Source organism: Perissodus microlepis, chromosome 18 (assembly GCF_051167445.1).
Source record: "Perissodus microlepis isolate ML-2025 ecotype Zambia chromosome 18, ASM5116744v1, whole genome shotgun sequence".
Taxonomy (NCBI): Eukaryota; Metazoa; Chordata; class Actinopteri; order Cichliformes; family Cichlidae; genus Perissodus; species Perissodus microlepis.
In genome coordinates, this window is record NC_140478.1 from 14,663,370 (window position 1) to 14,690,688 (window position 27,319).

At 41.1% G+C, this 27,319-nt stretch overlaps 1 protein-coding gene across 1 annotated transcript; it reads right to left on the reverse strand.

Annotated features, from left to right (window-relative positions):
• Nucleotides 1-628: 628 nt before the first annotated feature.
• yeats2 (YEATS domain containing 2) lies at nt 629-26,786 on the reverse strand. Its single transcript, XM_084913265.1, has 30 exons — nt 26,587-26,786; nt 26,087-26,192; nt 25,868-25,965; nt 25,629-25,721; nt 24,709-24,942; nt 24,510-24,628; nt 22,816-22,977; nt 21,423-21,534; nt 20,782-20,826; nt 20,526-20,694; nt 20,056-20,298; nt 19,240-19,407; nt 18,211-18,302; nt 17,267-17,455; nt 16,933-17,158; nt 16,037-16,195; nt 14,903-15,030; nt 13,058-13,204; nt 9,945-10,124; nt 7,376-7,751; nt 7,145-7,279; nt 6,593-6,724; nt 6,201-6,354; nt 6,036-6,112; nt 5,846-5,925; nt 3,720-3,927; nt 2,916-3,151; nt 2,679-2,753; nt 2,471-2,544; nt 629-2,012 (listed from the first exon to the last, which is right to left on the reverse strand). The coding sequence occupies exons 2-30, from the start codon at nt 26,184-26,186 to the stop codon at nt 1,904-1,906; spliced, it is 4,320 nt and encodes a 1,439-aa protein (XP_084769391.1). The 5' UTR covers nt 26,187-26,192; nt 26,587-26,786; the 3' UTR covers nt 629-1,903.
• Between the last annotated feature and the right edge of the window lie 533 nt (nt 26,787-27,319).

Below are 27,319 nucleotides of genomic sequence, written 5' to 3' on the forward strand. Positions count from 1 at the left end.
GAGTGTCACTTGTGTCAGCTAAGAATAGAAAACTGAAGTTACAGATCACGTGGGCTCAACAAAGTTTGACATTCAACGAGGAAGTTCACTGTACTCAATGACCTCCACAGTCACCACATCTCAAACCAATAGAGCAGCTCTGACATGTGGTGGAACAGGAGATTCACATCATGGATGTACAGCCGACAAACCTGCAGTAACTATGTGATGCTGTCGTGTCAATATGGCCCAAAGTCTTAGAGGAATGTTTCCAGCACCTTGTTGAAAAAGTTGGTAAAACCCAGAATTAACCTAATAAAGTGGCTTTTAAGAGTGTATATAAAAAATAACAGGAACGGTGCACTTTTAAATCCAGCATGTGTACAACATGCCAATGAGTCAAATCAGTCCTTTAAAATAATATTATTGTGGACAGTCCAGACAAACACTGAGCATATTTGCAGAAGTCTCACTAATAACCATTTAAAAACTTGCACAGCCGTGTAATTTGAGAAACTAGCTGTTTACTTGGTAAGTAGCCTGTAACAGGCACCTGTGTCACTAACCTGGGTTCAGCACACTGTTCATGTATGATTGCATTTATCAAAAACATAAAAAAGACAAGAAAAATAAATAAAGACAAGCCAGGTTTGCAAGAATTGTTTTTAAAATTCATTACAAGAATATTGATTATATTTTTGGTTTGCACTGAAATTGAAAATACAATGTTTAGGTGTCTTCTACACTAATACGATTTGGTTTAACAGGCATCAGAGTCACTCAGCCCGACACACATCCACTCATTCTCACACATGAACGTAATACAAAGCAGCACATTAAACAGAAACAACAGCACAACAAGCACACAGACACACACATCAACTTCACTGACCTCTGTGGGGACTACAGCAAACACATCCAAACGCACGCACTCACTACTGTCGGGGTGTAATTGATCGCAGGTGCTGAGATTTGATAGAAAAATAAACAGTGTCTGAAAACACCATACTTCATATACTGGTCATATACACTATACATTACATGATAAGATACAATACAGCTGTTACACAGAATGCTTAAAAGCACTGCAGCGTGCTGCCAGGGCTGGTTCATGAACAGAAGATAAATACTAACAGCGAGTTTCTCTAAATCACAATGATTCTCACACGACACCGTCTCCTGCATCATATTAGTTCATCGGTGTCTCTGTGGCATAATCCACCTTTAATTTCAGACTATAAAAGATGAATCTATTACCCCATCTGAAGGGCCTTAGAAAACACTTCCTGCGTGCTTGTTTGTCTTGCAAGGCTCGACGTTACCTCTGCCAGGTAACCGTGAAACACATCAAAAGCTGAATGCTGGTTGCCATGCCACTTTCAGCAGAACTGCTGTGTATGCTCTGCCCAAATGATAGAAAAATACTCAGTGTGTTTCCGAACAGCTAAATTTGTGGTTCACCTGAGCTAAAAGACTCAGCCAGTTCCAGAAATTCAGTGATTGTGATGGCGAGATGCAGTACACTGGAGATGGGACAGCTGTCTGATCTTATTATTTAACCCTGCAAGTCACTCAGGCTTCATTTTCCCAGTGACTAGCTAGCTGTCTGGCAGAAAACACTTCATCATTAAAATAATCTTTTCTTGAGGTAAGCAAGAGCACAATCGCTTCTCTAAATCCAATAACACGAGCCCCACGAAGCTTCAATGCACCGGCACTAAGATGTTACAGAGTATTAGAAACATTTGTTACTTTGCTGCTACGCAGCTGCTCGAGCAGCAAACTGAGCCCTTCAATGGTCAACTTAATGAATACAGTACATTATTACTGCTGTGCAACCTGAGCCAACGGGACCGAGTGTGATCACGAACACGGTCGATTTGTCTCATTGTCAGTAACCAGTCGATGTCAAGTAGAGGAGGCCTCAGTTGTCCTTAGCCAGGTAACCCATGTGCGTATTAGTGAGGAAGTCGCAGGTGGGGATGCTGCTGACAGCCTGGTGGATGTTCATGGCTGTGATCTCTCTTGGTGCCCTGCAAACACAAATGCAACCAAGAAATGACTTCAAGAGGAACAGAAACACCACCCTGAGGTATCTTTCAGTTTGGGACAGCCCTTGGTTTATGGCGTTTAGTGAGGATGCAGACATGTTTTCATTTTAAAATGTATCGCCCTCTGGTAAAAGGTGACTCACAGTTTTGTTTTTTTTTTAATGAAAAAACAGAGCATCCATCCACTCTAGCACCATCTAACACACAGTTTTAGCTAATTTTGTGATAAAGGGTGAAAAAAAGATACAAGCTACCACCAGGCTTTTATATTAACATTTGTTTAGAAAACATCAAAAGAAAAAAAAGTTTTTTTTACTTGACTCTTTGTTTTTTATTTTAACTCAGTAGGCTGCAAAAGGCCCAAATATAAAAAATAAAGTGAAAACTGAAGCTTTAAGGCAGGTCGCATGCTAGAGAAGAAAGAGGAAAAAAAGGCTGACCTGTTTGGAGGGGATTTGGCGTAGGCCCCAGCCAGCGCTTCTCTCAGGATGTCACTTGCAAACTGTTCTGTAGTCTACAGCGTACAGGCACAAACACACACACACAAAGTGATTAAGTGAAACAAGCATTCAGGATTCATATTCAGACTGTTTGTCAAGTGTTTCTTGACATTTTTCATGAGTTACTGTTTTGTGTACAGTGACCAACCTTTAGAATCATGGCTTCGATTACTGGAGCGAACACATTCTTCTCCACCTCCACCGGCTGGAAGGTTACCCCGATCTGAAAGAGATAGTGTTCATCTTATAAAAAAGGGGGAAAGTGATGTGCCCTCCTGTTAGCTGCTAAAAGCTGGAGAGGAATCAGAAATCACTGATTGAATTTTTTCACTTTTCCCACATTTCTTAGGGAAAAAACAAAACAAAACCCAGAGAGGGGCCCAACCTGCTGAGCTGCTTCACTGACAAATTGATCGGACAGGCTGGCACCCAGGAAGAATTTGGGCTCCGGGTCAGCCTCCTGTTCCTCCTCTTTGACCTTTAGCTTGTGGCAGGGAGGAGTCACCGTGATGATGTCGACTATTTCGTCATCCGCCTCCTCTGGCTCAGTCTTGAGCAGAGCTTGCATCTGCTCAAGACGCAGCACCAGCTCCTCGCTGCTACTCAGGGTTGACGGGCACTCTGCGGGAACATTTACACGTACCCTTCATTTAACACATCATTTCACAAGCCGCAGCATCAGCAGAAACGCCGACTGCTTCGGTGCATCTCTCAGGTTACAGATTCTTGATATGCGGCTGTGTGGTTTAAAGCAAAACTGAGACATGTGAATGAGGGTTTTTGTGAGATCTTTGCAGATTTTAGCAGTTCAACGACGCAACAATTACAAATGAGGACATTTGCACAGACAGAGACAAGTAGAACACAAACACCGATTATCATGTTGTTTGGCTCAGTGAGCTAAACGGCCTCGCCACCCATCCTTTAGAGACAAAAAGATGTAATTAATAAGAGCTCCCTGCAAATTAAACAATGCGACTGAACAAAAGCACTGAGGCTGGCACTGGCCGCCCTCGCACACAACTGGTCTGCAGACGCATTACTGGATCCACTGGTAGGTGCAGAAACAGTACACCCACACATGCAACACTGAGGCGAAAATATTGATCCGCTTGGAGCTTTAACAAGACCGAGTGAAACGATCTTCCTGTAGAAGATGTAGACCAAGTCCACACAGGCACAAACTCACCAGGCTCATTATCGATTTGAGTGAGAATGTCCTCGATGGACTCGTCATCGTTCTTGGGTTGTGGGGGTTCGGGGTCAGGCGGCGTGTAACCCCTCTGTCGACACCACTGAACCACCTCTCTGGTCTTTGGCGGGGTGAGGGCCTGGAGACGGGGCGAGCGATCCAACACGTCCTGGACGACCCGCTTCACCGCTACGGCTCGCTGAAGCTGCACACAGGCCAAAACCAGAGAGATGATGAGAGAGAATAGAAATCAATCAATCACAAGCTGTACAGCCACAAACAGGTCACGTTGCTGCAGACACACAGCTGGGGTTACTAAGAGTTTTGACTGTGTGATGGCACACATATACTTTATATTCCTTATCCTAATAAACATACAGGCAAGTGCCCTTTTGGTTCCTTTCAGCCTACTGTATCCAAAAAACGCTTATAAAGCAGTGTGAACAAATGCAATTAGCATGCTTTTTGCTCGATGCTCCGGTGGGATGAGTAATAGACATTGATCGTGCCAGCTCACTGTTCTGACGCCTTAATGAAGCAGCAGGCTAGCGGGAAGTCTAACACGGGGAAGCTTCTTAATCCTTAAACTGGGCAAAGAAATGACTTTCTGTGCGTCTTTTGAAATCTGATGTTATTATTTTATTCTATTGAGGTCTTTCCCACATGTGAACACAAGTGGCATTAACTTGGCTGCCATTCTGGGCATGTGACACTGTAGGATCAAGTGAATAAGGCACGAGTCAACGCTCCATTTGCAGGGAAAGTGACTGCTAAAACCCCGATCAGGCAGGTCTACAGACCCCTGGCAACCACCTGTTGCTAGGATGAAAAGGTGTATTCCCAACCAACCTTGTGATTGCTTTGGTTGCCAACATATTGTTGAATAGAACATCTACCTTGACGTAGATGTTACTGAGACTCAAACTTGCCAGGGATTTTTAGTAGAGACATCAATGGTATCAATTTGAAACTTCAACATCGCTCTGTTCTCGAGTTATTGCATTCACAACGTAAGCGTCCATGTTGCCTGTCTGGCTGGCAGGGTGACGGCAATACCCATCAACCGTTTAAGGGTGATGGGGTAAAAACTACAGGCAACTGTGGCAATCTACTACCTATGAATACATGTTTTCCTAGCAACAGGTGATTATATCACAACCAATATAGTGGACGAATCTTGAGTAACGTGTGCAGATGCAGTTCGTTTTCCTCCCGTCCTGATGAACACTGAAATTAAAGTTATGGCTCTCGTTCCTTTCATTTTGCCAGATGGTTAGTCATGCTGGGCCTGGAAGTCCCTTGAAGTTACCAGATTGTTGCTGAGGTGGGATGATGTGCATATAAGACTTTCATTTCATTAGCAAACACACAGATTTGCTGTGCAGAAACAGTTTTTCTCCAGCCCGTAGACACCACTTAATCTTTCCCTGTCCTCATAATGTGTAATGATGTGTGATGAGTCCCCTGTCCTCTGTGTAAATTAGTGACCTGTAGATATAAATAACTATGCCTTGGCTTGTCTGGGATCCTTTTTTATAGCCATAGAAAAAGAGAACAGACTGCTACGATATGGGTTGGCCTGTATGAGCTACTGATGAAGATATGACAGGAGACAAGAGGCAGCGATATATATGTGACCTAACAGAAAGACATGAGGCAAGCAGAAAGCTCTCTGAGTCGGGATGCTGCATGAAGAGAGATTACACAGGCAACAAAACTGCAGACACTGCAAATTATCACTCACAGACGCCCTCAAGCTGGAACCTGGAGAGCAAACGCTAGTAAGTGAGTGCTGTCACCCCAGATGGGATTAAATAAAACTTTCATCTGAGGAAATGCATACAGAGAAAAGAAAAAAGCCTGCGTTCTTTATTTGAAAGACAGCTTGAAAGCTTAAAAAAAAAAAAAGAGAGAGAGAAAAACTTTAACACATTTGCATAATTTCAAGAAAAAACCCCTGAATATACTCCAAGCCTGCACAGCTCCAAAAACAAAACATGTAGATCTCTGCTGGTTCATCAGCACTTTGACTCTAATGAGGCTTTCTGATTGAAAGCCCAGATACTGCACTTCTGTGAATTTAAATTTTTATCATCAAAAGCAAACACAAAACAGAAGGTCACCTCTGATGCTCTGCGCTTGCCAATATTCCAGGAATAATACTGTTCTGACGACGAGGCACAAAACGGATGTGAGTCTTCGGCTATAGAAAGAAACAGAAATACACCAGTGTGTCAAATTTTTAGACAGCTGCTCCTTTTTTGATGTAAACTTTTCCTTTACATACATCAAATGAAAGGCGAGCTCACTTACTCTTATCTGGCACAATTAGAGGGAATTTCTTCACCACGGCTGTCAGCAGCTGCATCATGGTTTCTATATGCTCGGTGCTGAGGAGAAGACAATCACAGCTGTCAGGTGCCAAGAAGCTTTCATGTATACACACTGTATGTGATTGTAACTGGTCCCTGCCCTTACTTGATGAGGTCGTGCGATGAGTTTTCTGCCCCTTGTTCCTGTTTGACTGTGGTAGCTGCAGAGGCAACGTGGACAGAAGAAGCGGGGGCAGGAGTAGTCACCGGGGGTGATGGACCAGCTGTGACAGCTGTGCCAGCACCTGGCTCCGTCTTCACTGTGGAAGAAAGCAAGTGTTAGAGACGGCTGCTTTATTAGTATGCATACTATATATTTTAAATTGGGAGATAAAAGAAAATGATGAGATGAGACTACAGGGATGGGATCTGAGTTTACTAGTTACAGCCTAATGTGCGTCTAAGCAAAATAAATAATTTTATACGCAAAGAAAGAGGAGTTTGGGAGTACAGTGGAAAAGAAGAGGAGAGCGGGTGGAGTGAGGATGGACCCCTCACCTTGTACCAGAGGCAGGGCAAGGGAGGGGGAGGCCTGGCTGGCAGGACTTGGGGAGGCTCCAGCTCCAGGTGCTCCAGGGGTGGTGGAAGAGGAGGAGGAAGGAGTACTGGAGACTGGGCCCTTTGACACGACTACAAACAGAGTAAAACACACAGGAATGGATTGTGGGCCATTAGGTACACGGGCTTAACGAGTGGATGAAAAAAATGAGAGGGTAGGATGACAGGTCTTCCAGAAGCTGCACTTAGGAAAACTGTGAAATAATGAAAATCTGTTTTCCTGCGTGTTGTAAATAAATCACTCTGCCATCTTTAAACGAAGGAACATAAACTCAGTTTAGAGCATAAACTAACTGTTCTCACACTGTAAATCATATGAGGAAAAACGTATTTTGCATATTTTTTGTATATTTTAATATTTACCCTCAGAAACATATTAAAAATAAGTGAGACTCCAACAAAGCAACCTTTGTTTGTGCAGTATCTTGTGTTATCATGGAGGACCCAGTTTATTAATCTAGAATTCACTGTTTTGTTGTGGGTTTATTTCACCTTTCCCCACAGGCATGAAGATGGTCTGCAGTCCGCCGGACCCACTTCCAACTCCCAGCTGCTTGAGCTGGTTGGCAGGAATGGTTAAGACAGTCTGCTGGGAGCTGGAACCTCCAGAATGGATCTTCAGCATACCTTTACAAAACAAAAACATAGGTGCTCTGTTTATTCGAGTAATGCATTAACATTTAACCTGACAGTTAATGCAGAAACAGGCTTATTTCTGCCTACCCGAGAGAGCAGCACCAGTTTTTCCTCCGGCGGCTGCCACTCCGCTGACTAACGAAGTTGCAGAAACCAGGGATGTGCCACTGCTGCTGATTTTGGGCACACCCACAACAGTACCCACACCTTTGGACATGCTGATGACAGGCATATTGGTGATCCCCTTTGCACCTGTTACTACAGCACCAGCTGAACCTCCAGCAGTCTTTGCGATCGCAGCAGGGTTTCCAGCACCCTTCACCAAGGAGGCCACTGCTGCCTTCGACAAGCTGCTGCCCCCACCAGCGGCGCTGGTGTTCTTTGCTGCGTTGATTACTGCTGCTTGGTTGGCTGCCATCAGGAGTGAGTGATGCTGAGAAGCAGACTTCCCACCATCGAGGGCCTGCATGGACACACGGAAACACACGTGTCAAGCAGGAAATAAGCAAACACAGACTCTTTTATGTCCTTTAACGTTTCTGATAATGAGCTAACCAAAGTAAGCAAAAGCTCAAGTGTCCAACCTGTTCTCACAATGGCTGGCAGACCATGGTTTCATTAAACAACACACTTTTATTTACAAATCCCTTCTTTCAAAATAGCTAAGAAAGTGAGGTATAAAAACATATACAGCAGCATTTCACCTTATCTGGAGCTGCACGACAGCGAACGTGTTCATAAATATGAAAAATATCACAGTCCAAGTCCATTTGCAAAAACACTGTAGTGTATATGTGAGAGAAGATTGCTGTGGCTGTGCCTGGAGGAGAGTTGGTGTATTCTTTTTTCTGCTTATGTTTGTTTTCTAGTGCCACGCAGCTCTCAGAATGAGCTGTGCTGATCAGGTCACTGGTTTTATGGAATCTCAGAAACAAAAGAGTCCATTTTTCCTCACAGAGAGTCCTCAGAAAGAGAAGTTCCCCCTCTTTGGCTTGTTTGTTGGAGCTCCGAGTAAATCTTTTTATGTGTTGCAATTTCTGTTTTATGATGCCTAGCTACTGACTCTAAAGATGTAATCATCCTAACTCAGACCGATGCTTATGAATATACACAGCAGCGTGCCTACACATGCAAGCCACTGCACTCAGGCTGGATCATTTGTTTTCTGTGTATCTCTACTGCCTTTTTTTTTTCCAATTCCACTTATACAAAAATGTGTTATTTCTCGTAAAATCAGGGTGCTTCTAGTATCTATAATACCAGATTTAAAGATGAGCATAAAAGCTTTAGCTCCCCTATTGAATTGAAAAATTTTAATTCCTCCATGGATTTTAATTCCATAGGGGAATTAAATTTTCCTAAATGCTTTTTGGACAGAGCAAGGTTTCCTTTAGAACGCATCAATTATTTCTATTTGCTCTGAATAGCAGAAATACCAGGATCAATATTAACACCCCCCAAAAACTGATCTTTTAATTGAGCCAAAGCACAAACCACAAATGTGCAATGATGTGCTTTAATGCTCAAAGCTTGTAAAAGCAAGTTAAAAATGAGGGCTTTCTTCCACTTTACACACAATATAAAAACTTAAGCAAGAGTTTGAGCTTCACCTGAGAAAGCATCATGCCAAAAAACAACAAAAAACCCCAAAAGAAATCAGTTTAGACTTGCAAAAAAGAATTACTGGTGCTCACAAGACAAGAGATGGAGAAGTATCATCAGTAAATTCAGAGAGCCTCACAGTACAGAACAAGCCTGGCAGAGGTAGGACACTAGTGAGAGCTGCCAGGACACTAGTGAATGACTTCGCCAAGTCGTGAATTGTGGGACAATCATCAGAACCCTGCACAGGAATGGACTGCGAGTTTGCAGACCAAGAAAAATACTAGAAGCCACCAGTGCTAAACCTCAGTCTCCCAGCAGATAAGAACTATTGTTGGTATAAGTTTGAAAATCTTAGCTGTCACCTGCCTCGAATTACTGTGTTTACAAGATTTTCAGAAACCTTGAAGTCAAGATCAACATTTTTCAAACTCGTCAGACTTTTAGCAGATGGATCAATGGTATTAATTTGAAAATCCTATGTTCCCTCATTCTCAAATTATCGTGTTCACAAAGATGGTTGTTCATGCCACCGCTCGCCTGCCCACTCCAATGCGTGGGGCTAACTGAAGACCAAGCAGACCACCAAATCTGGAGGATCTTGAGAGATTCACCAAAGAGGAATGGGCTGGAATTGCTCAGGAGGACGTGAGTTGGAGTTCCAAAGCTAAAACAAGTGTTAGGCTGTTATCCAGTCACAACTGACCATTAGCATCAGTGTGGCTGAGAATTTTGATCCTGGTAATTTTTAATTTTTGGTGAAATAATTTTCTTTCTGTGCACAAAATAAAATAATGTAAGCATCCAAAAAATAAAACTAGGATGTTAAAAATTCCTTCCAGCTGTGTTAGAAAAATAAATACATTTTCAAAGGGAGGCTAATAATTGTGTCCTCATCTGTACGTGGGTATGAAATCCAGCGTAATTAAAAACAGCATAACTAGCTTGCAACCATAAAAGAAATGCTAACAGCTCTTTGGTTTAATGTGACTCTTACATAGGAACATCTGCCATGCAGAATAAAAGGGATGTAAATAAAAACTGTGAAACTCGCCTGTTGTTGGCTCGCACTGCTGACAGAGCCAGGCGTGGAGCTAGCAGCGGTGATGACTCCACCTGTCATCCTTAACGTGGTGGTGCCCGGCTTGGACAAGTGGCCTGCTCCCGCTGCCGTTACTGTTTTAACTGAGCCATCAGGCAACTTCACCTGTGCACCCTGGGAGCTGCCCACCACCTGTCAATTAGAGGACGAGCAATTACCCACTTAGAACATCAGCAGCAGCAGCAACAGTGGCCCACGTGCAGCATGCTGAAGTTGTCAAGGAGGCATGAGGTGAAAACTCACAATCAATCAAAAAAAAAAAGATTTAAACTCTGACAAACATACACACATAGACTTTTTTCTTTGCATTTCCACAGTAGCCATGTTGACAGTAAATAGTAAGGAATCACTTTTACATTTGTTACCAATGATATTATTGAGTTTTGCACTGTTCAGGAGCAGCACACCAATGTAATACAATAATGTAATTATTGTATTTATAGACTATTTCATATGAAAATGATAATGGAAGCCATTTTTTAATCAGAAAAAAACCCTGTAAAATAACTAACACTAGACCAGTCTGACTAAAACTCTGAAGTCAGTTTTCACTTGGGTAAACACTAAGAAATGAAACTGCTATGGTAGTGTTATATAAAGTGAGACTGATTAAAATGCATGAGGGGACTTGTCCACCTCCAGCTCAGCAGCACATGGGAGAATCAGGTGCTTGCACCAGCAGCACCCTGGACAGGTCCTTCACTGTTGCAGCTCATTTAAATTGTGAGTGGAACCAATGGAAAACTAACTACACTCATATGTACTGTTTGAGTGCCATCTTTGAATAATATTTTTTTGTTTTCCAATCTGTGTTTCAGAGTTAAGATGTAATACCAGATTTAATAACCATGGACAGCATAAAACATAGATGTGGCTTCCCAGTTGGAAAAATTAAGCCAGTGAGGAAGTACATTCAACCTGCAGTGTATCTAAAAGCCACCAGATGGCGATAGCTGTGGTTGCAGAAACACCTCTGGAGCTACAGAAGTCTATGGGAAAGCCTTCTGTCTTGACCTCGAACCACTTTCTTGATGAGTTTATGGACTCAGTTACCATTTACAATGAATACAAAAAAAAAGTCTTGGTCAAACTATGTTTTGAAAAAGAGCATTATTTTTTTAGGTATGTTCATTGGCTTATGACTTCAATTGGACCTGCCCCTCCTCATCACTTTATTTTTTTTTTTTAAACCAAGATGAAACCAAGTGAAAATGCTGATCTTGTTTCTTCCAAACAAAACTCCAAAAACCAGAGGATGACCACTTGGTAGCTACATCCACCGTTTATACTGTTTCTTGTTGGATCTGTGTTGGATCTATGTCTGGAGATGTTATATAAACTTTAACTTAAAAATAAAATTAAGATGTCGCAAAACCTTAAACAGAAAAAAGTCTGTGTCAAGCACAAATTATGTTTTCTCTTAAGCACCTTAAAATCAGCCTAGGATAATAACCACATACGTCATTGGTGATTAATTTACATTGATTAAAGAGGGAGACACGATCTGTACAGATGGTCCCTGTTGGTATTTAAGAAAATTGTAAAAAGCTTGATTACATTTTCATTTAATTAATTTTCAAAAATATAAAATATAATTTAAATAAATATCAATTTTCAAAACACAGCCAACGCAGACACAGATTTAAAAAAAGACGTCACATTAAAACAAACTGGCACGTGGATAAAATAGTTTAACTCTAGTCCAAACAATAAAACAATAGTTAATAGTACGGCTGACAACAATGTTACATAAGTTGTTATTTTGAGCCTAACGCTCTCACACATGACCAAATATGGTAACAAATAGATCTGGTTGAATGGTCATTTCAAAAATTGTCTGACAGTGTTTTAAAGATTAAACTCCAATAAAACTGCAAATTTTATTGCCAGTAAGAATGTGCCGTGAGCCCGTGGCCAGTGTGCATCTATCACACGTTGGTTTTTCATCTTTAGACAGTTTCGAAAGTTTTACTTTGGAGAATTAAGGCGATGCAACAACTTAAACTGAATAAGGCTGAGTCTATCACAAATTAGACTAATGTAATGCTGAAGTAATACGTGGAGAGACATGATCCGCACATAATAATCCGTGTTTGTATTTCAGAGCATTTAGAAAATGACAACCTTCTATAATAACTAAAATGTATCTTAAATGCTGTTGAAGACATTTGCAGCTTGCAGCCTGTATAACGTTACTTAGGTGGTCAAATTCGTTTGTGGAGTGTGGCTAATGTTAGCAGAGCTAGCAACAACAGCCTTCTTATCCTGTACAAAGATGTAGTTATCCTCTGGCCGAGTCCTTTTATGCCAGTTTATTCTGACACAGCCTTCATCTATTTTATAGAACTACTGCAGTCCTGCTGGATAACACCTTGCTTGATAACTACAATTACATGGTGTTGTACATTTATAAAACTGAAAAAGAAATTTAGCTGAGTAGGCCATATTTCTGTTGCAAGGGCAGCATTGTTTAAACGCTGAGTATGCAGTGACATTTCTAGTAACAATTATACTTCTATAATACACTATCGTGAAATGAGCATGCCCCTCTAACAATGTGCAAAATACAACTTTCAGTGTGTGGCTGACAGACCATGAACTGTGTTATGAAATTATATTCCCAGCACAACACTAATCCATATACTTCCAAATGAAAAAAGAAAAGACCTCTGAAGATATTTCATTGTCAAAGAAAATACAAAAGCATTTCCACCACAAAATCTGAGATTTGGCAGGACGGTCATAATTTAGTGGTTAAATGAGGGAGGCAATCAGTGAAGTAACATACAGCAATGAGTAAAAATAAAGAAGAGAAGAAGAATGAATATTTCATTAAGAATAGTAAAGAGGAAAATGACTGCAGAGCAGGAACAAAAGAGCTGGCAAACCCCACACGAGTCCTACTATCACAGAACTGGAAGACCTTTGCTGATAATTACCCAAAAGACAAGCCTGTGTCGAAATCAGACTGTCAAAGAAACAACTAAGAAACACAGAAGCAGTAGTAACTACAGCAGCATTTGTGTTACACACTGAACAGCTTACAGTAAACTCTCCACACTGACCTGAGCCAAGATGGCTGCCTTCTGTCCGGCTGTCACTCTAATAGCCTGCTGAGTAGCAGTTGCAGGAGATGATGCAGCATGACCTGCCGAACTGGAACTCCCCTGCTTCCCCGAACCTTGTGCGGGCTGACCGACCAGAAACGTACCCTGAGAAAACAGAACAAGAATGTCTAAAGTGCAGCTCTAATGACACACAGTCAGGCCCAAGAGTTTTTGGACAATGATTTTTGTGTAATTTTGCCTCTGTACGCCAGCACTGTGGATTTTAAATCAGTGTGTGACTGTACAGATTATCAGCTTTAATTCAAGGAGCTTAAAAGTCCTGCATTAACTGTTTAGGATTTACAGGCATTTTTATACAAAGTGCACCACATTCAAATGCTGAAAATTAAAACATGTTCCAGTATAACGCTTGTTTTCAATGACTGGATGACATTTTTTGCAGTCAGAAGTCTAGAACCCCTGGACATTTACTGCAGCCATCTTTTTACCTTTAGTTTTAAATTAAATAACTGAAAAGCTTGTTCTATAAATAATAAATATTTATTCTTCGTTGCCTTGAGATACTCTTAGGTTGCTTTTGCAGTATGCTTTAGGTCACTATCCATTTTCTCTGTGGAGCACCGGCCATCTGTTTTGCAAATTCCTCTATATTTTTTTTTACTTACTACCCATGAGTCTGGTTCACATTGGTCTCAAGTTTTCCCCCCAGAAGTAGGCGGGCTCTTTCAGGTGTTTTCTGACACAGTCCAATACAATTTCATTGCCTGGACTCAACTCCACAAATTTTATATGTTTAATTCATCATGAAATAACTAAGGATATTAACTAGGCATCATCTGGCCATAAAACTATCTGTTAACCTCTCTCTCTGTACCTCTGTATTTGAACCATGACACCAAGGGAAATTCCTTGTTTGTGTACAAACTTTGCAGTAAACGTGATGCTGATTCTGTCAGTTCAGTTACTTTTGAGCACCTTTTAGTGGTGAACGGCTGTAATTCTTTGACAGTTCATGCATATACGGCAAAACATAATGCAAAAGCAACTCAAGAATTTCTCGAGGCAAAGACCAGGGATATTCTTCAGTAAACAGGCCAGTCACCTATTTCAAACCAACAGAGCAAACCAACAAAGTGTTCAGTTACTGGACACAAACAGGCACACAAAATCAGTCACTACAGTGGTGTAACTACTAAAAACAAAATTTGTTTTTGTCTAAAATCTTACAGACTTATTATATTCAAAGGCCATAAAAATTGGTTTCAGGTCAGCCTAGTAAACCCACACAGGATCAGCCAGGCTTAATATATCACCAATATTAGACTTTAAATTTACATACAGTACAAAGTTACATGATGTGCACAGTATGACTATTTTAAGCAGTACAATGCTTCCATTACATTTTAATTTTTTATAACATAATAGCTACAGAAAATTCAATTAGCCCTCCAGGTCAATTGATCCTCTAGGTCCTAATTAGAATGTGGGAGTGCGCCGGCTCTTTGGCTCATAAGAGACACACATGAAATTTTACAGAAAAAAAGATGGCTCTTGAAGAATGATCATTATTAGGAAAGCAGGACCCAGTGTCTATGTGGAAACACACACACACACACACACACACACACACACTCTAATTAAGAACAGGTCAGGTTGAGCCTCCGAGAAAATTCAAGAAATCTGACACACTTTTTTTTGTAACGGTAAACATCCTCAGTTTCTGGTAAATAAATATGAACACTCTAATAAGCAAAGATGAAGATACATACAGAGCCACAAATGATGTTGTGCCAGTGTGTGACTGCATTTGTCGTTAGTAAAGGAAAAAGTGGGTCTACCCACCTGTGGGGTCTGTTTAAGGATATAAGATGTGTAGGAGAGGTTGGAAGGTAGATTGCTTGAAGAGGAAGAGGAGGAGGAGTTGTGAGAGCCCCCAGAGACCGCTGATGAGCTGTTCTGGGACTGCTGACCTAAATTACAGAAATCCACATAGAAATCAGTCTCATTTCATATGAAAAATCCAGAGTATCAGTGCTGCCATTTCAAAGAAGGGCAAAGGCACGATTGTGAAGCAGAGCAGGGCAGTGCAATGTTGGCTTACTGCTGTGAAAATCAAAATGTCTTTAAGCAGAAAAACAGATGACTGTAACTGACTCACTGTCCAGCAGCAGCCAATATCTGTAACTGGCACTAGCATGCCTCAAGTTGTAGAGTCACTTCAGAAGTGGATTTCTTTTTCCAAACTTTATGATGAGCTGGAAGCCAAAATATTTTTTAATACAGATGTCTACATCTTGGAGGCATGGATGAAAATGTCGCAGTGAAAGGTTTTTGCCTGGGATGCTGACCCCAAATACTGAGCTGCCAACAAAATCAAGCATTGCTTTCAGTTTCTATCAACACTGTTGAGTAAGCTACCCGTTCCAGGCAAATGCCTATTTCTAACAGCTAGTAATTTATGACATTATACACCTGCTAGAAAATGATGTGCAGCTTCACATGTTGCAGGTTTTCTTGGATATTAAATACCCACATACTGTAGTCCACAGAGACTGTCCTGGAAACCATATTTAAGTGGTAAAGCTATACTTTGGGATATTAAACTTAGAATAATTATTCTACATTAATTCATGAAATACACTATAATCTTGCAGGTCCTTACAATATAAAACATGACAACGCTAACCTGCATTTTCCATTTTGCTGCTACAAAGATACACTATCACAAAGTTCTATTAAAACATGGTGACACATCCAACAAAGATTGACTACGAGCAGTTTAAACAAACAAACCCTTTGCTTGGTCTTAATAAACATGAATAGGATTGAGAAAAGCATGTGACTAAAACACTGACACAAAAGAAGCAATGCCATATCAATGGAAACTGATATGGGTTTTTTAAACAGTGGCTGTATAAAAATATTATTTACTATTATTATTATATATTTAATAATATAGGACGCAACATGTCTCACTTCCACTGGAGGCCCGGAGGATTGCTCCCTGTGGGATGAGGAGCAGCTTTCCTTTCCCCGAGGGGTTCTTGCTGTTGGTGGTCAGGTAGAGTTTGGTACCTGGTGGCAAATTGGCCAGATTGGCTAAGTTGTTGGCTGGCAGCTGAAGTGTAGCCATCACTAGGAACAAACACATAATAAAAATAATAATAATGATTACTCACTCAGCTCTAAAACTGCAAACATGTTAAATAAAGAAGATGATATTAATATAGGGTAGAGACACATTGTTTCTAAATGTAATTCAACTATTAAAAAAAAGAAAAAGAAAAAACACACAACCAAAAAAAACTAAACAAAAAACAAACAAACATTGATGACCCCATTGAAGTGTCCCCCCACCTCAGAGTCAAAGTTAAACCCAGAGCAGAACAGAGTGTGAATGCTTGTCTCTGTGTTAGCCCTGTGACAGACTACCTGTCCAACTTGAATAACTCCCTTTCTCCCTATGACAGCTGGGAAAGGCTGCAGCACCCCAGTGACCCTGAACTGAATAAGCAGTTAAGAAAATGGATGAATGGATGGAGTTGGCATGTCACCAGAATCCTTTAATACCAAACTTGTCACAGTGAAAACATGACAATACTTTTCACTATTGTAGCATCATTCGTTTTTGATACAGCAGGAACAGTTATAAAGAAATCAACTAGGTTACGATGTAATGTAATGTTTGAGTGCATGGGGCAACCATTCTGTCATTCGGGGGGTATTTCATACTGTCGTTTTAAATTGGGGATCAAAGATCATGTAATTCTACCAACAGCCAGGATGGGATTTGAAATTGTAACAACAACTTGGGCTGCTATAAAATGAAACTGTGCTTTTATGTGTGTGTGCGAGTGTATTTAATCTCTGACCTCCACTCTTGCCACCTGAACCACCAGCCGCCTTGGTACCCTGGTGTCCAGAAATGCCACTGGCTCCACTGACGATGGCTTTAGCAACTCCCTGAGCCAAAACCTGCTTTCCACTCATCACCTTGGAGACAGAAGGGTTGCCCTTGGCAACCAGAATTTGTCCACTGCTGATAGCAACCTGTTTGACTGAAGACTGAAGCCCTGAGCTAACAGGAATACCCAACATCTAGAAGAAAGAGAAGAAACTATTTTTTTTAAATGACTGTGGCCACACACATACGTACTTATCATTGCAGGTTTGCGTCTGTGCAGGTTTGTCTGGGTGACAACTGACCTTGCTACTAGTGGCCCCTGTCCCTCCACCAGTCTGTTTCTGGGCCGACATGGAGATCATGTGACCCCCCTTCACTGCGACAAACTGGTGTCCTGCTGTAGCGCTAGCTTGCTGTTGCTGACTGGTTACTGTGGAAACCATCGGCTGTTGCTGTGTTGAAACTTCCCCTGGCTCTTGCTTGATAATAACCTGCACGGGAAACATGGAGAGAGGGACTCGAAACAAAACTCCGCACTGCTTTGAAACCACAGCGGGTTCATAATGCAGCTGCTATATATCAGTTACCAATTACATTGTCTGGTTAAAAGAAAACATCACATAAATGATTAATACGATGCACTCTGACTGTAAAGAAAGATCTGATTATTCTTTTTTAGCAGGCTGCAGTGCTGCAAGAAAAGATGTTACTTAAAACAGATTTCGTAAAATCAGCATCATCATTTATTCATCGGGTCCATGTTTTGATATTCCCCATATGTCCTCATCTGGGGTGCCTTTCAGTGTGAGAGCAGATGTCTGTAGTTTACAACAGAGAAAACTAAAGAATCTGAACCAATCAGAGCTCCAATGTGATAAAACAGGAATTTTAGGCCAGATCATATTTCGCTCATTGTGGACAATAAAGGGATCATTAGCATGTGCGAGTAGGATGACATTAAAGCAAGCTAATGACACATTTTGCGTGAAAAAGAACTGTGCAATTCTCTCTGCAAAGCTCCCCCTCCCCCATCCTCAGAACTATGTCCTATTTAAATAGCTGCCAAGGCACTCACAGCTGCTGAAGATAGCACCCTGGCTTACTATTAATATCACACTGCTTTGTTAATGTTGCTTTAAACACAAATAATACAAGGACTATCTTCATAGTTAGAGGACAGGGCAGTAAAAATGGATATTGTTTGTCACGTTTAAGGTTGTAACCCAGTAAGGCTCTACCAACTCACCTTCATCCCTGAGGACAGGAAGGTGCCAGTGTGAACTTTAGGTGCTGGGGAGCGAGTGCCCTGAGTGGCAGACTGTTTAGTCGACGGGCTTCCTGTGGAATAATTAACAAACATACAAACACAATAAGTCACAGCACAGATGAGGCTGAGGATTCACCACCCTTCCCGTCAGCTTTTCGAGAGATATCGAGGCCACTGTGGTGCCAGGTGACTGTTTCCTCTCAGGGTTGACTGACTCGCAGAGCTGAGCCCCACCAAAGTTTTGTTCCTTACTCACTGCATTAAAATCTGTTTTACTGCAGGACTGGTGAATCAGCCAAAACACCCACATCTACCTCATCCACTTTGATAAAACATAATTTAAGAACACTCCAACCTTGTTGCCGAATCTGGGTGAGCAGTGTATTTGTGAAGGAAGTGTAGGAGTGGCTGAGTGGGTGTGAGACAGCAATCTACAGGAAAGAGCTTCTAAGTGGAATATGACCTGATGCTGGTGCCGAGAGGAAGTCAACACAATGACTATCATCATGCAAGATGATTGCTTGATGATGCGGAAAGGCTCAGATGGCAATAAAACTCATATTTTTATGGGGACTTACACACACACATCACATAGAGAGGAAAAAACTGTTTGGAGTGCAGGGTCTTCTCGAATAGCCCCCTAATCTGGCCATGAAACACATTGGCTCAGTTACCATGGTAACCTCTCCTTTAGCAACTATCCTGCTGGCTCACCACACGTCATAATTTAGGAGTGCAGGTAGGGAGAGAAAAAACAGCAAAGAGGGAATACATAATGTTAGAAAGTAGACTTTAAAGGGATTAAAGAGGGAAAAAAAGTGCAAAGAGAGAAACAAAGAGAACAGAGAAGTCTGAAGGGCACTGTTCATTGTCTGTCCTGCTATAAAGCGGATTTTTCACAGCCATTTTTATATCCCATGTGGGCGGCTCAGACACCGCTTCTCAATTTTGCTCCAGGTCCACTTCCGATTTCAAGCAGCACTTTAACACTGAGTAGGAGAAGTGTACCTGTGGAGGCAGCGGATGAGGAAGCCATGCCGATAACCTGGCCCGGTTTGTCAACAATGATATAAGGATTGTTGAGCACAGAGGATGAGCTCTGCTTGCAATGGACAGGGGTGGAGGTCGTGGGTGTGCGGGGCAGCGGGGAGTGGCTGGGTGTGGAGATGGGTGACCCTGTGGGGGAGGAAGTAGGGCAGTTATTGTATGAGTAATTCTCTTAGACTTAATTTTTTATGAAACTTATTTTTTCTCATTTTTAAAAGGGGCTCTGAAATATGTTATCGAACGATAAAATTTATGTCACATGACCTTTTTGCCACTGTTTCCATTCTCTGTGTTTTGTTTTCAGTTGTGTTTACAGACATTTGAAAATATAATCAGCAGTTTTCCAAATCTGAAGTAAAACATAATGACGTTTTTCTATTTTTATGTACTTTGTTTGGCTAATGCAACAAATATGCGCCTGTGGGAACACAAAAGAAGCTTTTTTCAACCCCTACTGAGCAGTACTGCATCTTCCTAACAATGAATGTATTCATACCAACTTCACTAAGCTGAGAATCAGTGTCAGTGCCGGGAAACAATATGTTGAAATTACAAGCAAATGGAAAAATAATGTCATCAAACTTCAATGTCAGTGAGGCGTTTGCTGTCAACACTTCTTAGTGATTTACAGATTTCACCTCAACAAAACCTGAAATAAAGAAGTTATAATCACAGGGCATCTTTATTGTGTAAACTTAGACCATCTTATTTATGATGAATTGGATTCTTTAGAAACAATATGACAATTTTACAAGGACAGTGGGTGGAGACACATACCTGAAACTATTTTACAGCTCATTGTGATTGGTTGGAATGATTTCCCAGGAGACTCAGCAGGACTGGGTGGTTGTCCTTGGGGAACAATCTTGCAGCTTGCTGTGATAGGCTGGAAGGCAGAGTTGCCATGGGAACCCAGAGTGACTCTGTCACCGGCCTTGGGCCGTGTTGGAGTGTGTTCACCGGCAGCAAGGCCTGCGCTATGAACACCTGCAGGCCTCCCCGACTCTGTCTTTATGAAAACTGCAGATGGAAGAACAATTTTTATTGAACATCATCTGGTTTTGAGAATAAGCTGACATAAAATGATTGTAAGGCCAAGAAACCACTGAAAACTGGTTGATTCTGGTTTAGTTTTATGGAGAGAAAATAAACAATCCTACTTTTCTGTTAAGCAGTCCAGTATATACACACCCTCAGGTACATGATCCCTATTATTTTAAATGTGCAAAAATAATCTGCTGGTGTACCTTTGTCTACACTGGAGTCATGTGACACAGGAGAACTACAGCGTCCATAAGTCTGGGCCAGAGAGGCAGTCAAAGTGGGGCTGGCTGCTCTGTGAGTCACCTTGGAGGAAGAAGGCTGAGGGATGTAGTCTTCCCCAAGAGAATCCCTGTGGAGCTCCACATCAACCACCTGGAACAAATATAAATCAACGTCAGAGTGAAGCTCTGAAGGGAAAAAAAGTCATAGCAGGAAACAAAGTGAACATTTCTAACTCACTGTTTCTACCCCGAGCGTCTGCAGTCCAGTGTATGTTCGGTCGAGCTGTAGGAAAACAGAAGAAAGGGTAAAGACAGCAAAGTTATGCAGCAGAGTTACTGAACTGTATAAACACATTTTAGTGCAATATACTATGATTACTTATTTGTTTAAGAAATGTCAACATCTAATTACTCTGAAATCAAACTGGACTATATCACTATGCATTTCTAAAAGCAAGGAAAGTTCTTTAGTTTAAAAAGGCGAACGTGATTGTAATGCAGACTGAAAAAAAGATACTAGACAGGTGCTTTTCAGTGGGGCAAAAAAAGCAAGCCATAACAGGAGAAAACTTGCTGAAGCACTCGGCTATTAAGATGAAAAAATATTGAATAAAACTGGTAGAAGCTCAGCAAATAAAACCCGTTGACCCAGTTAACGTTTTAATTGATGTATTCAAGGGGTTTATCAAAAGAATTGCATGAACTGTTTAGGAAGTCCAAGGCCTTTACTGCACAAACCTTCAGCTGCTGCTTGTTTGTGGGTCTCTCTGCCTTCAGTTTTGTATTTAATAACTGTAAATTAAGCATCGTTGGGCTGAGATCAAGTGACCAACTTGGCCATTAAAAGTAATGATGATGTGGTCTGTAAAGTATTCTGACCTTTAGCTGGTGGATGATGTCAATACGTTTGTTGCGAGGGTCTTTAAAATGGATCTGGATCCTCACAGGAAACTCACCCCAACCGCGGCGCGTTAAATGAAAGGGAGGCTCACTGAGAACAGACACATTAGAACTGCCTTATGCAACACTGTTAAAATTCAAATATAAGTCAGGATGAAAAAATATATATTAAAGATGCATCACTATGCCTTTATTTAAAAACAAATCTGTTTTCTAGCCTGGACCGAGTTAAGAATCTCCTAAAAATCAATGACTTGAAAAACTCACATGTTCTCCTCCTTTGAAGCTTGACATTCTCATCCCAACATAACAGACATTGATCTGACTGCAAGGGCATGTGTATGTGCCTGCGTATCATGTGTGTATTCAAGCGCAACCTATAAGTGAAGCAGGTGTTTTTTTCCACTTCACTTCATCCCTTCATCTACAGTCAGGCTGTGCTGGGAGCCAGCAGAGAGCATCAGCGTAGGGCTCACTGGGAGTGAAGGTTTGAGTTACGTGGGGGGAGCTTGTGAGCTGCTGCAACAGCAACGTGAGCACTTTGTCAGTTCAAACAGCTGGGAAGCTACAGCTGAGGATAAGGACTGCTGACTGATGAGAGAGATCATTTATTCAGAAGCTGCAGGCAACCTTAAATCCTGAGCCATTTTTAGAGGGTAATGCCAACAATTAGACATTTGAAGTGCATATTTCAAGGCTACCTAACCTCTGTTGCTTGTGAATGATTGCTAAATTAAGTGTGTGATGCTCATCTATACACCTAACTGCTTCAGGCTAAGGCAAGTCTGGACCACTTAGGTGTGCCTGCTATTAGTCTTGTTGACGTTGAGTTCTAGGCTGACTCGCTGTGCAGCAAATGACGTTGCCTAATGATGTGTGTACAATCTGCATAACAAATTTGTCATCTTTTAATTTTCTTACAAGCTGTAAGATTTTGCTGAAGTGATTACTGCTTGGTAAGACAAATACTGATTTTCTACAAAGCGATGAGACTGATAGGGGATGAATGCGCTGCATCATCAAACCTACACGAGGGGGCAGTGTTTGCTAAAAGTTGATCTAAAGGATTTTCACCGAGCAGACGGTGAAAAGTGAATTATTATGTAATATTGTTTGTATAATTCTTGCAGTTTTGGCAAGTGATGCTTGGAAAAAGGTGGATTAAAGGACTTATTTATCACGACAAAGTTAGAAGTAAATATTTTATCTAAGAGCTACGAAACACTGCAAGAACAAATCTTTTTCTTTTTGTCTTCCTTCTTCTCTTTAATTAAATTCTTTCTAACTTCTTTTATTCTGCAACATCAGTACATGAAACTGCATGACGGCTTAAAAACACTTGAAAACACATTTCACTAAAACTGGCACAAACCTGACTTCCACGAGGTCGTTGGGTTTGTAGCTGGGATGCAGGAAAAACCAAACTTTCTTGACAAAGTGGTCGATGCTAGGTTCTCTCCTTGAGCCTCTGACATACACCATCCACTTATGAGTAGACTGGTCATTCTCTTCCCGCTTATCAGGTGGAATGTACCTGAGAATAATAAACAAAGAAGAAAAATCTCAGAGGTAGTGAAAACATTGGATTGAGGTAATGCATAGATGGTTTACAGAAGAGTTAAACACCACCCAAGATGAAGAGCAGGAAGGTAAAGTGAGACTGAAAATGAAGGGGTGTTTTTTTCTTTAAATTTTTACAAAATATTTGGAAAGAGGAGACAGACAAGGAGGTGCTACATGACTAATTTCAACACCGCTTTAATAATTTTCTGTCATAAGGTTTCTGTCTTAAATCAAACACCAGTTGGAAGCCTGGAGGAACTTAAAATCTCATCTGATCAAATTCTTTCTGCTTAAGAAACCTGTACTAAAATATTAAGTGTGCTAAATAAATATCTCAATAAAGTTTTCTCAACTTAATATGCGCTTCATTAATGATGAGTATCGCTGGCACCCTTTTCCGCTCGAGTCTGTCTGTCATGCTGGAACAAAAAAACCTCACCTTTGACGAATGGTAGGCGCCCAGTCGTCAAAATAAAAGCCTCATTACTTTACAAAATGCAGTCACGAAACTCTACTCTACAGCTAACATGAAAATGAAGGCCAAGTTCAACAGCAGGTGTGGTCTGACCCATAAGAGCTAAAACGTTACGTAATAATGTACAATTAAAAAGTGAGTATCTATTTATATGGGGTCTGGGGTCAACATGCTCATGAGTATCATGGCAGGTGGGATCCCAACGTATTATTAACTGAGTGGAGTTTTACCTGTACAGTCTTGAGGAACGGAAAACTGTCCACCCAAGGGGAAAATAAATTAGGTAAAATTTATTCTCAATCTTCTTCAAGACCACACTTGTAGGAAAACTGATTTGTGGCTCATCTCTTCAGTGCACAATCATGCATGAGAAAAATTCAGCTGACTAAATAAAATAAGAAAAACCAACCTGCCACAGTTCTTCTAATGTTTAGTCAATAATGAATAAAATCAGCTCTCTTTCTACTTAATTTCTGATCCTGCACATGAACCCTAAAACAGCTGTGGTTCAAGATGGCCGATTTGTGGTATATGAATGATAACTGAACTTTCAAAATAAGAGACATGCAGTAGTTTACAAGCAAGTCCATCGCAGTTTGTGTTTTCCTCCAAGACTGATTAAAAATAAAAAAATAGACGACACTGAATGCAGGTAGGCAGCCTTTTCTATAATACCTGCCCGAAGCTTAAGTGACTTTCTTATTAAAAATTTTTACATTTCATTTATTCTCAAAATTGTGTGTTTCTGAAATTCTAAGACAAAACACCAGGCTTCCCACGTGAAGAGTATCTATTTCAACAACACTTTCTTTTCACCTGCTCTCTACTTTTAAAATGTTAAATTCTAAATTTTAAGCTTGATGAAAACATTAACTTTAATGCTGCGAGTTTCAAACTTTTTGTCTTGTAGTTGTTATTTTAAACCTTTTACAGTTACTAAGAAAATTCTGAGTTCTAATCTGAAAAGTGTGCTACAATGTAATTAGTCACCAAAGAAATTACCGACATTTTTTAATTTGGTTACGTACTTGGATACATTTCCCACTACGATTGTCTTCTTCACATAAAGTCTAGATGCATCGTCCCCAGTAGTGTGGTAGGTCACTCTCTGCTCTGCGCTTGCAGATGATGGCACACCGAATGTGTCCTACGGCAACAAAGGCAATGCTTTTAGTAACCGATCATCAAACAGTCAAGAACTCCACAATTTCTGCCAGCTGAACTTACTTTGCCTGTGTTGCGTCCGGGTCTGCGCTCCTGCCTGCTGCTGTCCTCTCTCCAGGACCCTTCTCCATTCCTCTCAGCACCATCTCCTTGCTGTGAGAGAGACTCGGACTCTGATTGGACCAACGATGGAGTCTCGGAGCCCTGGTTGAGAGGGGAAGAAGAACGGGAAGGAGACTCCAGGAAGCGTCGGATGGCTGGATGGTTCAGCACAGCAGGGTCGCTCTTGGAGGTATGCTATGGGACATAGAAGAAAATTTAGGTCAAGGTTTCTATATTGTACCACCACACCACAGTAGCAGACAGCTGGCTATTACCGTCTGCAATAACACCACCATAAAGTTTTATGCCATGTGTTTATGATCCATAGTGCATGTAACAATGAGACCAGTCGGGATATGTTCAGGAGCCAATTTAGTACCTAAAAATGGAGCTACTTCAACAACTTTGAACAAAAAGACAATATTTTGCAAAATATGCAAGGAAACTGTTCCAGCTGAAGATGGAAGCCACAAATGTGTTTCACCACTTGAGGCAAATAAACACCATAAAGTACAACCAGGCTACACAGGAGGCGATACTAAGAGTTGGTGATGTGCAACCTAAATGTCAACAAAAGACTCCACCAAGCATCACTGATTCACACACGAGGTGCACTCCAGATGACAGGAAGGGCAAACGGGGGGGATGGGGAAAAGCTCTACCTAAGAAACAACATCCTAGGTGGAAAAGATTTTTCAGATTTACATAGTTAAGTGTAACAATTGTTCAGTTAAAGTGTTATTTTATATTTTTACTTCCCAGGGGAAACAATACCTAGGCTACTTTTGTGCCTACATTTGACTTACCGTGTACTACTACTATTGCACTACAATTTTGAGGCTGTATCATCAAACTCTGTGTGCAAATGAATGGGAATTTACCTCTGAGAGCTTTGTCAGTCCAGCACTGGCATAGTAATTAGCTACTATGCATGCCCTGAGCTTGTCCATCATCCTCCTGGCTTCATTAAGACGCTGCAAAGCAAAGAACAGTTAGCCGGCATGCTGTGTATTACACTTAAACGTGAAGAAGACCTGTAAGTTATTGTCCATGTTAAGTTTTTATGCAGTAGCAAGTAAAGTAGAGTAAAATAGATTTAAAAGAAAGTATCACCGGATACCTGACTTATCACATCTATCTCATGCTCTTTGTTCTTCATCTCCAAAGAAAATTGCTCCTTGATGATGGTTTCAATCTTCTGAACTGTTGCTTCTCGAGCTGGATAAAATAGGGAATAGGGAATGAACTTATCTCCAAGACCAGGGCAAAGCTGATAGGTAATTTTGACCACAACAAGCAAAGCAGGTGTACTGGCTCAGGGTTCAGAGCATGAACTTACCACTATGTTCAGCCGCCTTGTTTCTCTTACTGTTTTGGACCAGAGAAACGTCCTCATAGTCGGGATCATTGCCCTCTATCTTCCTTTTAATTCCCGACATGGCTTCCTGTAAAGAAGGGTATAATTAGAAAACGTGTAGCTAATCACTTATATGCTCTGATGTACATGATTTGCTCTGCACTTAGCACAGGATTAGCTGCATAGCAGGGAAGCTATAGATAATTGACAGCAATGCCCACAGCTAACCTCAGTACTGATTAGCCAAACAGGTATGCCAACATGGGTTAGCAGGATGTCCACTGCCTACCACGCTATTTCAAGCGTCGACCGATTGTCTAAGATTCATTTAGCACGAATGCACATCGCATTTTAGTGTGTCTCACCACCGTTATCATAAATAAACATATACATATCGTCCATACAGCCAGCAGCACTCTGACGTTAGCAACCGCTAACCTTGCTAATTTAGCTAACGTTAGCACACAGTTGTACATACATACCGGTTCAGGCTGTACAAAATGCAAATTTTCTGGAGTACTCTGTGATGTGGAGCAACGTTTCTTTGAAAGGCGTGTGTTTTTTTTTAATTCAACGTGAGCATATCCGTTGCGTTTTTAGTATATTCAGACCACACTCGTGTTTAGGGAATTGCTAAATCTCGAGATCTACAAGTAAGCTAACTAAATAGTGGATAGTTAGCCTTGCAGTTTAGCCAAACAGCCACAAGGGACCGCTGTTCTACCAAATGGATTGAAAACGAGGCGTGGAATGATAGGTATTGTCACCTTTCAGAAGACTGCTTCCCTGGAAAGGATGTTTTATTGTCATGATCAAAAGCGTAACCCGTCTTACAAGCCCTTAGTAAACTAACTACTCTGACAAGATGTTGGATGTTGGTGGAGATGGCATGCATGCCACCCTGTCAAACCTCATTACAACTAGCCATCATGGTCTATTCTAAAGAACTTTACAGGGATTTAACTCCAGTGTTATCATTGCATTGTTTTTTTGTTTTTGTTTTTGCTTTTTAGTGTCTGATTCAGTGGAACTCTTTGGAGGTATTGCATTACAGGGTTGAGTAACCCTTTGTATGAGCAAGCTATATATCATAGGTTACTATTAGTCTAACATGTTTAAGCTTGTAACTGCTGTCAGGCTGCATGCCACAAATTGGAAGGCAAATAACACCAGACAAGAAGGGGATCAGTTCATCTTATTTAGCTTTAGTGGAGC